The following is a 14,710-nucleotide window of genomic DNA, read 5'->3' on the forward strand; positions in this document are numbered from 1 at the left end:
AATTGTCAGCCTTTAAACACACAGCAGGGGTTATGTAGCTGCGAAGTTAACGCAGGTATTTGTTCGTTTGGTGCTTCTTTACTTTCTTGATGAGCGTTGGCTAAGCAGCTATCATCTATGTCAAGTTAATGTGAAGAAGCAACATATTGCCTGCTACCATAACAGCATATTGCACCTTCTAGTGGTACATAATGGTAATAAATGAACATATGACCAAGTTGATATATCTTCAGCAAACTAAATAGATGCTTTGGATAAGTCATAATGGTTGTTACTTTACATTTCGCTGAGTACTTCTTATGATGTGAGACTACTAAAATCATAAATATGCTAAGATTTATGGTTTTATTTCATGACTACATTATTATATGGAAACAAATTCTCCAAAACTTTTGCTCCTAGCTAGTCCAACACCGTCTGTTTTAGAAAGATCAATCAAGCTCTAAAATGACCGGCTCAATTGTGCAAAGTGTGCTTCTGTAAAGTTTTGGTGTATGATTTACCATTATCTAAATATTTAACGACTTGTCACACAAAAAACAAATTCCATTAATTTCAGTTCCATTCAGTATTCAGAGCCTTTGATCTGTGGGCTAGAACAGGGAAGGAAGCAACAGCAGAGTTCAACAGGAATGGGCTCTCTTTTGTCCTCACCCCCAGCCAGCTGCAGCAGATTGCTGCCCTTCCTAAGCCTGGATCTGCCAGAGGGTTCTTCTCGTTAAAAAGGGAATTTTTCCTTCCCGCTGTCACCAAGTACTTGATCTGATTATTGGAGTTTTCTCTGTAATATTTCAGGGTCCTGAGGTGACTGCTGTTGTCATTTGGCACAATATAAATAAAACTGAATTGAATTGAATTTCAAGGTCAAATGACTCCAGGGGTCCGTTCTTCGTGCCTCGCTTACTACATCCAAGATCAAATCATCGCGCTAACTTTGAGCTCGCTATTCCGGTTCTCCGAACACACCTGTTGTTGACGATTAGTACAGCTGGATGAAGTAATGTGAGATCACTGGGTGGCTTAAAAGGGGCTATGCATCGATAGTAGAAACATTGATCGGCAACCCTTTGATTGGTCGGCGAAAATGTCGAAGGAGCGCGCTCAGTATTTTTTGGCAGCAGAGCAAGAACTCTTGATTGAGGGATTTCAGGAGTTTCAGAGTTTAATTAAAACGCAAGGGAACACTGCAAAGGCTGCAAAAGCAAGGAGAGAGGGCTGGCAGAAAGTTTCTGACAAATTAAACTTGTAAGTAATTTATTATATTATATTACATTATATCATATTATATTATATTACATTATATCCTCTTTCACATTAGAGCCACGACAGGACCCACTAGAACATGGGAACAAGTAAAAGTGAAATATAAGAATAGTCTACAGAATGGTAATATTGATCACTTATATTGCTTTTCGTCTCTTGGAAAGAGACCCTGGAATAATCTGTTTGTTTGTTTATAACAGCAACCAAGAAAAGGGCAGAGCAAAAAAAGACAGGTGGTGGTCCTGCACCCCCTCGTCAACAAGTTGGTTAAGTAAATAATACCCTCACGGGAAAATCGATATCTCTCTATGAGCACACTGTCGCGCTGAGCTAAAGGATCCTGTCTGTCCCGCAATATGCGCTGAATTCTGAGGACTCTCCTTATCAATCTTGCACCTTCCGCAATGGGTTGGTCGCGTATACGGACAGGACATGGCTGCGACAGACTTCCCAAATCCACCTTCGCTTTTATAGCCGTGGTCTCTCATCTTGATTACATGAAGTAATTTACAATTACTACTCTGAAATATGAATTACATCTGAAATAATCAAATACATGAAATAGAATGATTAATAGTACATTTCCCTTTTTTTAGGAAATGACCTGTATGTATCTGTATGGAATCAATAAAAGAATCAAATACTGCATTATCTTTAGTTACATTGATAATATTTATTTATGGTAAAACAGTGGTAAAATATCGCTGTTGCTTTCGTATAAATGAAGCGGACATACCTGAGTGGCCGCGATCTAATCTTGTTTACATAAAGTAAGCCTGCTCCCAAGCAGGTTTACGCTTACGGATCTGTTGCTATGACAGCAAGTCCCGGATGAGCTTCGGAGAACCGAACGATCCAGGATCACGCGAAATCGTCAACAATCAAATCCAGCTAACCTACTTAGCGAGGTACGAAGAACGGACCCCTGGAGTATTCTAAGATCATATGAAAATTATGAACTGGACAACAAGCAGGGTGTTTTTGCTACTTAATGATTAAACCGCGATAACATGAGCTGACTGTTTGTTTTGAATTTCTCTCTATAGCTGCTTAGCACTGAAATTGCATTAGGGAGCCTATTGTTAACAGTTAAGCACTTCCAGGTTTGTTTGCACTATTGTGTGAGGTACTTCCTCTTTGCCACAAATCATATTTGATCTAACAGAGGAGAATTCCAGCCCAGTGATAGGATGGCTGTAACAGAAAGCTTTCATAAAATAAAGCACTGTCTGGGGCCTCTTTAAAACTGAATTTTTTTAAAATTAAAAACTCTCAGCAGGTGGATGTTGTTCTCTTCTGATGGGCTTTAGACTTAAATCTAACATTTATCAAACAGATTTGACACAGACACACAGACATGGATCTTCTCATCTCACTCACAGCAGGAATGCAATTAAACACAATATCAGAGTTTGACTTTGTCAGATTCTGGTATAAAACCATAAAAGCAGATGCAAGCAGACCTAAGCAAGTTTGTCTTAACTAATGAATCAATCAAGAGAACAAAAATGAAAATGCAGTTGTTTGAATCAACACTTCATCAGACTGAGGAAGCTTATATTACATGTGTTTGGTTTTGGCTGCTTCTTTTTAAAATAAATCTTTCTTAATATCTCTGCACAGTGTTATATAAGTTCCATATCACTACAGTTTTTAAGCAAAAAAAATTCAAACTCAAATTTTTTTATATTTCATAATTCACAAAAAAGGCTAGTCAGAATCAGAAACTTTATTGTCATTGTCACGAGAACAACGAAATTAAGAATGGTCCCCGATCATTGCATCATCCCTAGCAATATCAAAATATAAATAAACCAATAAAATTCAATAAATAAAATAGATAGAATACTTAAAATACTAATAAGATGTAACAGTGAAACATTCACATACATTCCCACACACATGTTTCAGAGTGGCGTGATGGACATTTTTTTTTGTAGTATTCAGATGTGTTATTGCAGTTGGATAACAATTGTGTTTGAGTCTATTAGTCCTTGCTCTGATTGCCCTGTACCGTCTGCCTGAGGGCAACAGTTCGAACAGGGAGTGGCCAGGATGTGAGGTGTCTTTTATGATGTTTTGGGCCTTTTTAAAACAGTGGGCGTTGTGTAGAACTTCCAGTGTGGGGAGAGGGCAGCCAGTGATCTTTTGGGCGGTGTTAATGATCCCTTGGAGTGCTTTCCTCTGAGCCCCTGTGCAGCTAGTGTACCAAATACATATGCAGTAAGTTAGAACACTCTCAATGGTGGCTCTGTAGAAGGACACCAGCAATCTCTGTGTGATGTTATTCCTCCTGAGAATTCTCAGGAAGTACAGTCTCTGTTGGGCCTTTTTCAGCAGCTCGGAGGTGTTCACACTCCAGGAAAGGTTCTCCTCTATATTGACTCCCAGGAAGCGGAAGCTTGCCACCCTTTCTACACAGTCCCCATTTATGAATAGTGGTTGGATCTCTGCCTTTTTCCTTCTGAAGTCTATTATGAGTTCTTTGGTTTTTGAAGTGTTGAGGAGGAGGTTATTGGCCTTACACCATGACGTCAGCTGCTCCACCTCGTCTCTGTACGTAGACTCGTCTCCCTTGGAAATGAGCCCCACCACTGTGGTGTCGTCTGCAAATTTCACAAAGATGTTGCTGTGGTGGCGAGGAGTGCAGTCATGTGTGTAGAGAGAGTAGAGCAGTGGACTGAGCACACAGCCCTGGGGTGAGCCAGTGCTGAGACTCAGGGCTGAGGATGTGTGATGGCCAACTCTGACTCTCTGTCTACGGCCCGAGAGGAAGCTGTTGATCCACATGCAGGTGCTGTATGGAAGCCCCAGGTCTTGTAGCTTGGCCACCAGTTTGTGTGGAAGGATGGTGTTAAAAGCTGAGCAGTAATCCACGAAGAGCATCCGCACATAGCTACCATGCTCTTCCAGGTGTGTTAATGCAGCATGGAGTGCTGTGGCTACAGCGTCTTCCGTGGACCTGTTTGCTCTGTAGGCAAACTGGTGTGGATCCAGGCTGCGGGGCAGGGCTGCTGTGATGTGTCTGCGGACCAGCTTCTCAAAGCATTTCATTACCACTGGGGTGAGTGCCACCGGTCTGTAGTCATTCAGGCCGGTGATGTGGGGCTTCTTAGGCAAGGGGACTATGGTGGAGGACTTGAGGCAGAGTGGGACAGTCGCCTGTGCGAGGGATTTGTTGAAGATCCTGGTGAAGATCCCAGCCAGCTGTTCTGCACAATCCCTCAATATTCGACCTGGCACACCATCAGGACCCGCCGCCTTCCTCGGGTTAACAGCCTGCAGCATGCGCCTCACCTCGTGCTCTTCCAGGGTGAGGGTGGTGCTGCTATGGGTGGCGTGTTGCTGCTGTGGCTCCAATACCTCCGGTACCCTGGTCTCAAAGCGGGCGAAGAAGATATTCAGCTCCTCTGCCAGCTCCAGGTCACCGTCCGCAGCTCTGAGATTGATCTTATAGTTGGTTAGGTGCTGGATGCCTTGCCACACCTGCCGGCTGGCATTACTCTTCAGATGGTCCTCAATCCTCCTCCTATAGTCCCCCTTCGCCTCTCTGATGCCTCTCTTCAGGTTGGATCGGGCTGTGGTGTAGTAATCCCTGTTGCCAGACCTGAACGCAATGTTCCTCTCCTTCAGCAGCTGCCTGACCTCCCGGGTCATCCAGGGCTTTTGGTTGGGATAAGCCCAGATCCATTTGACTGCTGTAACAGTGTCTATGCAGTGTTTTATATAGCAGAGAACACTGTCTGTGAACATTTCCAAGTCCTGATGTTCAAAGAAGTCGTCCTAATTGTTTGTCTACATTTTGTGTCTCAGGGATTAAGCACAGCCCACGAGCAGTTCAAAGCCACGCTACCAGAGGCTGACAAAGAGCGCTTGGCCATCCTGGGAATTCACAATGAGATTGCCAAAATTGTGCAGACCTATCACGTGAATATTGCCGGCACCAACCCCTATACTACCATCAACCCACAGGAGATTAATGCCAAATGGGACAAGGTAATATAATCAATAAACATGTAAAATGTTATGTTTTTTGTTTTCATTTGTTGGTGTTTTCATGTGTGGGTTTTTCCCCCCTTTTTTTTTTTTTTTTTGTGCATGATGAGTGAAAATTTGGGGTCTAGTGCATTTTTTTCCCCTTTCAGTTATCCATTCCCTTCTTAATCCAGATTTTTAAGTGATCTGGACTGTCCATACATCCAAACAAGAAAGAAAGAAAGAAAGAAAGAAAGCCTGTGAAGGAAATAAAAGCAAAAATGTACACGACAAAAACTTTGGATGAGGCATAACATAGTAAATAATAGAGGTCTTGGGAGAACAATTGGTAAAGAGAAAAACATCAGGGAAAGAAAAGCTTGTTTTGTGTCATGTTGGTTTTTATTACTTTTTAATATTTAATCAGTCAGAATACAAACCCACATTTTATTGCCTACAATTCTGCATACCGTAATAATTCAGAGATAATTAAATTTAGAACAAAAGACTGGGAGAAAAAGGCAGGCAACAAAAGAGACAACAAAGAAAATGTGAGCTCTTTAAAGTAACGTAAAATGAGTATGGCAGCTCCAGTCAAAGCAAATTCATGCTTTGGTAAGCTTTAGTGGCATAAGAGATTTATTTTTATATTCAGTAAGGGAATAAGAACTTGTGTTATGAAAAGAGTGAAGCGCTGAGAGAAGATCTTTTAAAAAAAAAAAAAAATGGGGGGGGAAAAAGAGTTTCTCCATTCATTACAGGTTGCGTTGTTCCCATCTTTATTATAGCCACACGACTCAGTATTAACGCACTTGGGTGTTTCCATCAATCTCCCGGCTGCTGTAGGTCAGGCAGCTGGTGCCGCAGCGCGACCAGGCTTTGATTGAAGAGCACGCCCGGCAGCAGAACAACGAGCGTCTGCGCAGACAGTTTGCCAACCAGGCCAATGTCATCGGGCCTTGGATCCAAACCAAGATGGAGGTCAGTGTGAGCAGAAACCGCAGTCGGAGGAGCACGTTATAAGTTGAGAATGAGGCCAGAGTGATGGTTTGGTCTTTAGGTCTGAACTAGAGGTTATTAGTTTTTTTTCCTGTCACAGAATTTCATATTCAATTTCATATTAAATAATGATAAAATATATAAGACTTTAGTTTTGGCTTTTTGATAGTTGCTCTTATTTGGTGTTAAAATATTATTTGATAACACTTTGAAATGTGGGAGCTACTGTAGCCTTATATAAAGGAGACATTTTCGTGTTCTTGAAAGCTTGATCCAGGTGGTACTTACATAATGGTGACATATGTTATATTCAGTAAAATAGCAGAGATGCTGTCCTTTTAAAAAAATAAAAATAAAAAAAATTGATGAACGAAAAGCTTCAAAGCCAGGCTGTGGTATTTGATTTTTGACTATTCTTGAATGGATTCATGTGTGCATGTCCTCCTCTCCGCTGTGACTCATTGTTCTCATTAAAAGGTGTCATAACCTTCTCTGTGTGCTTACACAGGAAATTGGCCGCATCTCAATCGAGATGCACGGCACCTTGGAGGACCAGCTGACGCACCTCCGCCAGTACGAGAAAAGCATCGTCAACTACAAGCCAAAGATCGACCAGCTGGAGGGAGACCACCAGCTCATTCAGGAAGCTCTCATCTTTGACAACAAGCACACTAACTACACCATGGAGGTAAACATTTCTTCTGGCGCCAACAAATATTCACATTACTGTTCCTAATTTCACTCCGGCTTTTTGACTCGTCTGTCTGACTTGTCTGTGTCCTGTGAATACTTTGGTTTTCTTGGTTTCCAAACACTACAGAACAATAGATGGCGGTATGTTTACATGCCCACAAGAAGGCCTTTAAGAATACCATCTGGTCTTCAGTGTACAGTATCAACTTTCTGGCTCATGAGCCAAGTTTTGGGGAACTATCCCCGCCAAGAATAGCTTTTACAAGCCAAACTAATTTGTATTTTGTCTGCATAATTACAGACATATTTTCCAAACTTTTATGTAGGCATCTGTCCAGAATCAGCTACTGGGAAGCAACAAAAGCACCTCGTCTACTGTTTTTTAGTAAATGAAGGACATTCTTTTTTTCTTATGAGAGTAGATCTCTTCTTAATCTACTTTCTTGTTGTCTCACACAACAAATTACATGAAAATATTAAAACCAGCAATAAATTCACTAAAAGCTCATTGGTGTATTTCTGTGCCAGCGAGCTCTACTGTTGTCCAAAAATTAGAGAAGAAACACATCTGTTAGCCGTGATGTCGCCCTTTGTTTAAGGGTCAGTCCCGTATATACAGTCCTCTCCATACACCACAGGTGTCGAACTCCAGGCCTCGAGGACCACTCTCCTGCTTGTTTTCCAACTAACCTGCCCTTGTAGCTTCTTATTGGCAAAGCACACCTGATCCAGGTAATCAGCTGCAGGTAGGGCAAGGATATCTCAAAAACAAGCAGGATGCTGGCCCTCGAGGACGGGAGTTTGACACCCCTGCCTTACACGCACTGATCTGCAGTTGAAACTAGTCCCCAGCAAGTAGAATATTGGCTCCTGTTGCAATGTTTGCCATGCTCGGCTGGTTTAGTAAACTATTTTGCATATTTGTTTGTGTTTTGACCATTTTCTAGCTGCACATATTTGAGCAGAATCTAATGGATTTGAACCCTGAGTACCACACGCTGTAAAATCAGTGCTGAGAGATGGTATAAACATGGTTTTGCTGTTTTTATGGGCTTTGTTGACATGAACATAGTTTGGAGGATGCTGTTTTATACACAGCTGAGTGAATTGTACTCAGTCTGGAGTGCGGTTGATAGACAGCCATCATTTTTCACTGTAATCTTTGTACCTGTTAGAGCAAAAGGGCAGACAAATAATAGAATGTGCATTATCAGCATTCAGATAGTTCTAACATTTTATTCTTCAAAAGTTCAATTTACAGTCTATATCTGACACATCTGTCTTGTACTGAGCTGCAATTTTCCTCTTCTCTTTACACAGGGCATAAAACAATCTACAAACCACCTCGGCTAAAGCTCAGCTAAAACCAGTCCCTCTGAAACTCTTCTTTAGCCCACCTTAACACTTCCTTCGTCTTCATCTTTCTCTCCCCTCCAGCACATCCGTGTGGGCTGGGAGCAGCTGCTCACCACCATCGCTCGTACCATCAACGAAATCGAGAACCAGATCTTGACACGAGACGCCAAGGGCATCAGCCAGGAGCAGCTTAACGAGTTCCGGGCTTCCTTCAACCACTTCGACAGGGTCAGTACTCGCACTGTGCAGGCACACTGGAGAGGTCCGGACATTTGCAGACAGCTTTAGTTTGTTTTAAACTTTTTTTGACATTTGGGAAATATGCTTTTAGGTTCCTTCACTAACAAATTTGATGCACCTCTCATGTTTGTCTGATAAATGTGAGACTAAACCAGCTAAACACAGAAGAAGAAAAACGGTTTTCCATGTTCAAGCAACCGACATCAGACACTAGCTGGTTAATTAGCATGCTGTACCTCATTTGCATTCAGCAAATGAGATGAAAAGGTTTCAAAGTGCAAGTTGCACAGTTTGACAAGGGTATTAACTCAGACTGTTTCCTGGCCAGGTCTTTGGGGTTTCTACACATACACGCACCAATAGCAACAACCTCAAACCTCTTTGGGAAGTGCCAAAAATTCCTCTGTGCAGGAAAAACTCTGAACTTCTGAGGTGCCCTTTTGTGAGCTTTATGAGCTCTAGGCTAACCATGTACTGCCTCTACTATTAGACAATGCATTTTTCCGAAATGTCAAACTATTCTTCTGCAGATTTAAGTAACACTGTGGCATGTGGAGTCACTCATTTTTCTGTATATTCAGACATCACCAGCAAAGCAAAGAAGATGAGGTGAGGCTGTATAACCTAACCGGTTTGAGATCATTTTTTTTATCCTGTCATGCTGCCCGACGTGTGGCTAACAGCAATCCTTTAACCAGAAACTTGAAGAAAATGAGTGTGTAGAGTAGAGTTGTTTGTGGAACGCGTAAGGGTGCACCCAAGTGTTATGGCTGGGTTGAAAAGAGACTTATAGTTCAGTGACGCAACATTCATCTTTAAAAGCTTTCAGACATTTTTGGAAAAGTGGTAGTCTGGCAGAATGAGCCTCAAGGCTCAGCTGGATGCTTTTGTGATACGTGAAATTAAGATGGAACAGAAGAGGAATATTAAAGTTCACATTACAGGCTTTCCTTGCATAGCTGCCTCTGTAAAGCTCCTTCTCCTACCTCCAGAGCTTAGTGTTTACACTGGCGCAGACATGTCAGGAGCAGCATCAATTATGGATGAGATTTTATTTATCTCCACCATCCCACCCCCGCACATTACCATAAGTTCATGCCTTCATCCGGAGCCATCCTATTGTTAATCAATACCCGAGCTCAACAATCAGAGTCCACAGGAGCACAAATGTAGACCTCGTCCTGCTTTGGTTTACACATGTTTAGCTGAAAGCTCAGCTAAACACGAGTTGGTAGATGTGATGGGGACCTAAAGTGCTGCAATTATCTGCTTTTTAAATTCTACTGAGGATAAAAGCAAAAAGTATTTCCTGGTTGTCTCAGGATTCACATCTTTCTCTGAAGATTTTCTTTGTTCATGTTTAATGAACAGCTTTTCTGACATTGCTTGATTAGCCAGATATTAAGCCAGATTAGCCAATACTGAAAAAAATAACTGAATAATGATGGTGGTTACAGCTTCTCAAATGGGAATAGTTGAGGTTTACTTCATCTTCTCTCATATTAAACTGAAAATGTTTGTTTTCGAAACCCAAACTGACGCTCTTAAACCATCTGATTTTGTGATTTAAAAAAAAAAAAAGACTTATGATTGTAACTGTTTTATGACGTGCTCACTCCAGTGTTTTGCTGTAAAAAGAAAGTTCTGCTTCTAAGAAGGATAACCATTGTGTTGCTAAGTACATGTGCCATCAATGATATCGATAACCTCTCCACAAGGTCCTGTAGTCTGCCTGCCACACTGCACATTAACGCCTCTGAATGCCTCGCCAAGCATGGCAGCACTGCTGCCACCGTGTGTTCACCTGCCAGATCCTAATGAATATGCACTGTGTTCTCTGTTTTCTATCTCTTGTGCATGGCCCTCTTCACCCCCTCACCTCTTTTTGCCCCCACCGTGCATGGTGCACTACGCCCTCCCCCCACCCACTTCTACTCCTTCCCCACCAACACCACCTCACCTGTCCTGCCCCCTTCCACCACCACTCCCTCACCTCACCACCACTGACACCCCTGTATGTGTTGCTGCATGGCCTGTGGCCCCGACGCCTCGCCTGGCACTGGCCTCCCACACCCCAGGACCACTCGGGCACTCTGGGCGCGGAGGAGTTCAAGGCCTGCCTGATCAGCCTGGGCTTCGATATCGCCAACGATGCACAGGTACTTAATTGTAACCACGCCCTTACGGTGAGAGGTTTAACTGGTTTCTTTTTTTGTTTTTCTTTGGCTTTTTCCCCCTTATACTTCAATCCCTCCCCTTCGATTCTATTCTTGCTTTTCTTCCTCCTCTCTACATGTCCCTCTGTGGTTTCCCCCTCACCTTGCAACATCCACATCGCGAATTGTGTGGATTTCTTCCTTAATTCTACTCTTTTTTTTTTTTTTTAACCTTTAATGCTTCACATGGCTATCCCTGCCCCTCCTTCTCTGTTTCTCTCTTTTCCGCCTGGTTTTGTTTTTCCCTCGCTGACATCTTGTAGAAGAGAACAGGAATCATGGACCCTGAAGACTTCAAAACCTGCCTTATCTCCATGGGTTACAACCTGGTAAAGCCATGTGCAGTTTTCAAGTATGACCATTTGTTTATGTGTTAGTAACAAGAAGCGGTAATGAGATTTTTTTTTTAACCTTAAATATGATCAAATACTGTGCTGTTGATGTTATTTTGGACTTGTCTAAATTTTTTTAAGTGCAATTCAATTTATTCTGAACTGCTTAAAATTTGCTTGTTTATTACATACTTGCACATTAACAGTAGGACAAATATATCACTGCATGCAGGGTGTTAGTCATTTGCTGTGCTTTGTGCATCGTCTCTCATACATCCTCTCTGTTACCACAGGGTGAAAACGAGTTCTCCCGCATCATGAGCATAGTGGACCCCAACAGAATGGGCCTCGTCACCTTCCAGGCATTCATCGACTTTATGTCCCGCGAAACAGCCGACACAGACACCGCCGACCAAGTCATGGCCTCCTTCAAAGTTCTGGCAGGGGATAAGGTAAAGTATTATATTAAACAACACACAGCCTATATATATTGGTAAAAATTAAACATAGATAATTCTGAAGCTTAATCCTTTAGAATTGCACTTAAAGTGGTCATAGTTAATAACTGAGCGCTAACAATGAATGGCATGACTACCATAAGTACACAGGAGATTATCTGCAATACATCTCAGCTCTGCAGAGCTTTTGACCATCATCGTTTGTTTTCCTGGCTTTTCTATTATCTTATGTTTGTCTAATTTTGTAACATCTCTTGTTTGTTTTTGTCATGCCTGTTAGAATTACATCCTAGCTGATGAGCTCCGCAGGGAGCTGCCCCCAGACCAGGCCGAGTACTGCATCGCTCGCATGGCCCCGTACACTGGCCCCGACGGTGTCCCCGGAGCCCTCGACTACATGTCGTTCTCCACCGCCCTGTATGGAGAGAGTGACCTCTGAACACTGTCAGTCGTCCTGGCGCGGGACCACCAGCCTACTCTAATCAACCGCCACGTCCTCCAAAATGCCCAGTCACCACCCTCCTGTTCATTTTTTTTTTTTTTTTTTTTTTGGTATGTCTCTGGCCTTATCTTTTTGTCATTATCCTATGTCTCCTCCTGCTTTTCTCCCCCTCCACCTGTCCAGCCTCTCCACCGCTCCCTCACACTCTGTTTCCGTTGTATTTGCTTCCCACGCAATGCAGCAGCTCTCCAGGTTTACAAAGAGGGAGAGACAAAAAATATTTTTTCTGTTTTTATTTTCTTGTTGTCATTGTTTTTCTTCATGAAATGAATAAAGTTAACATATTTTATTATACTGAACAAAAAAGGTATTTTTCTTCACCTGATTGAAAATAAGAGACAACAATTGTAATAAAGAAAAAAATGCTATACTTTCTCTTCTAATTTTGTTTGCTCCAGGAATCATCAGTGGCATTTTTTTCCCCAAAGAGGGTTAAGTGGGGAGTTTGTGCCTGTAGTATATTTTCTTACATCTTTAAACTACCTGTATGACTCCTAAAATCCAAAGAAAAGCTGGTAGCCAGTATGTGTATATGCGTATATATATATATATATAGACATTTTTAGGCCATCTACTCATCGGAAGGTTGGTGTATTCCTGGCTGCTCCAGTCTGCATGCCAATGTACCCTTGAGAAAGACACTGAACACCAGGTTGCTCTCTGATGCATCCATCAGATTATGAATGTATGTGAATGTTACACAGAAACTAGAAATGGTGCTCGAATGAATGGGTGAATGAGACATTTTTTTACACAGAGCTTTGATTACTCAAGTAGAGTAGAAAAGCCCCATATAGCAGCCAGTTTAGTTACCGTAGATGTACATAAAATGATTAAAATTATTCTCGATGTCACAAATTAGAAAAATAATGGAGAAAAAAAAGTGGGGGAAAAAGAGGGCACACCGGAAAAGAGCCAGAGGCAGCTTTCGCTTATTAATAATTATCCTTGCGTTATTTGTCATGGCCTAGAGGTGAGTGAGATGGTTCTATGATAAAGTTGACATAGAGCGCCACAATAAGCCACAGAGAATATTCCTGTTAAAAACATAGAAAGTCAGACATATACAGTGGCTTGCAAAAGTATTTGGCCCCCTTGAACTTTCCCACATTTTGTCACATTACAGCCACAAACATGAATCAATCACGTGAAAGACCAATACAAAGTGGTGTACACGTGAGAAGTGGAACGAAAATCATACATGATTCCAAACATTTTTTACAAATCAATAACTGCAAAGTCGGGTGTGCGTAATTATTCAGCCCCCTGAGTCAATACTAGAACCACCTTTTGCTGCAATTCCAGCTGCCAGTCTTTTAGGGTATGTCTCTACCAGCTTTGCACATCTAGAGACTGAAATCTTTGTCCATTCTTCTTTGCAAAACAGCTCCAGCTCGGTCAGATTAGATGGACAGCGTTTGTGAACAGCAGTTTTCAGATCTTGCCACAGATTCTCGATTGGATTTAGATCTGGACTTTGACTGGGCCATTCTAACACATGGATATGTTTGTTTTAAACCGTTCCATTGTTGCCCTGGCTTTATGTTTGGGGTCGTTGTCCTGCTGGAAGGTGAACCTCCGCCCCAGTCTCAAGTCTTTTGCAGACTCCAAGAGGTTTTCTTCCAAGATTGTCCTGTATTTGGCTCCATCCATCTTCCCATCAACTCTGACCAGCCTCCCTGTCCCTGCTGAAGAGAAGCACCCCAGAGCATGATGCTGCCACCACCATATTTGACAGTGGGGATGATGTGTTCAGAGTGATGTGCAGTGTTAGTTTTCTGCCACACGTAGGGTTTTGCATTTTGGCAAAAGTTCCATTTTGGTCTCATCTGACCAGAGCACCTTCTTCCACATGTTTGCTGTGTCCCCTACATGGCTTGTGGCAAACTGCAAACAGGACTTCTTATGGTTTTCTGTTAACAATGGCTTTCTTCTTGCCACTCTTCCATAAAGGCCAACTTTGTGCAGTGCACAACTAATAGTTGTCCTATGGACAGATTCCCCCACCTGAGCTGTAGATCTCTGCAGCTCGTCCAGAGTCACCATGGGCCTCTTGGCTGCATTTCTGATCAGCGCTCTCCTTGTTCGGCCTGTGAGTTTAGGTGGACGGCCTTGTCTTGGTAGGTTTACAGTTGTGCCATACTCCTTCCATTTCTGAATGATCGCTTGAACAGTGCTCCGTGGGTTGTTCAAGGCTTGGGAAATCTTTTTGTAGCCAAAGCCTGTTTTAAATGTCTCAATAACTTTATCCCTGACCTGTCTGCTGTGTTCTTTGGACTTCATGGTGTTGTTGCTCTCAATATTCTCTTAGACAACCTCTGAGGCCATCACAGAGCAGCTGTATTTGTACTGACATTAGAATACACACAGGTGCACTCTGTTTAGTCATTAGCACTCATCAGGCAATGTCTATGGGCAACTGACTGCACTCAGCCCAAAGGGGGCTGAATAATTACGCACACCCCACTTTGCAGTTATTTATTTGTAAAAAATGTTTGGAATCATGTATGATTTTCGTTCCACTTCTCACGTGCACACCACTTTGTATTGGTCTTTCACGTGATTGATTCATGTTTGTGGCTGTAATGTGACAAAATGTGGGAAAGTTCAAGTGGGCTGAATACTTTTGCAAGCCACTGTATAACAGCTGACCTACTGGGTGTGATGAAAAACCCA

At 42.4% G+C, this 14,710-nt stretch overlaps 1 protein-coding gene across 6 annotated transcripts in view; it reads left to right on the forward strand.

The window, feature by feature from the left end:
* actn1 (actinin, alpha 1) overlaps nt 1-12,402 on the forward strand; it is a 57,122-nt gene extending 44,720 nt beyond the window's left edge. For 2 of the 6 annotated variants that reach the window (XM_085258435.1, XM_085258436.1), the window contains exons 15-22: nt 5,077-5,259; nt 6,085-6,219; nt 6,746-6,925; nt 8,368-8,514; nt 10,605-10,685; nt 11,006-11,071; nt 11,368-11,526; nt 11,813-12,402. In XM_085258435.1, the coding sequence (XP_085114561.1) occupies nt 5,077-5,259; nt 6,085-6,219; nt 6,746-6,925; nt 8,368-8,514; nt 10,605-10,685; nt 11,006-11,071; nt 11,368-11,526; nt 11,813-11,971 (1,110 nt within the window). In that variant the 3' untranslated portion in view covers nt 11,972-12,402. Of the gene's footprint in view, nt 1-5,076; nt 5,260-6,084; nt 6,220-6,745; nt 6,926-8,367; nt 8,515-9,107; nt 10,434-10,604; nt 10,686-11,005; nt 11,072-11,367; nt 11,527-11,812 lie in introns of those variants that run through there. The other 4 variants (XM_085258439.1, XM_085258438.1, XM_085258437.1 and 1 more) reach the window with 3 other exon arrangements.
* The last annotated feature ends 2,308 nt before the right edge of the window (nt 12,403-14,710 follow it).

The sequence above is a fragment of the Mchenga conophoros genome, linkage group LG19 (genome assembly GCF_057382185.1).
Source record: "Mchenga conophoros isolate Kocher_MC1m ecotype Shallow Benthic linkage group LG19, M_conophoros_male_GT1.1, whole genome shotgun sequence".
In the NCBI taxonomy this organism is placed as follows: Eukaryota; Metazoa; Chordata; class Actinopteri; order Cichliformes; family Cichlidae; genus Mchenga; species Mchenga conophoros.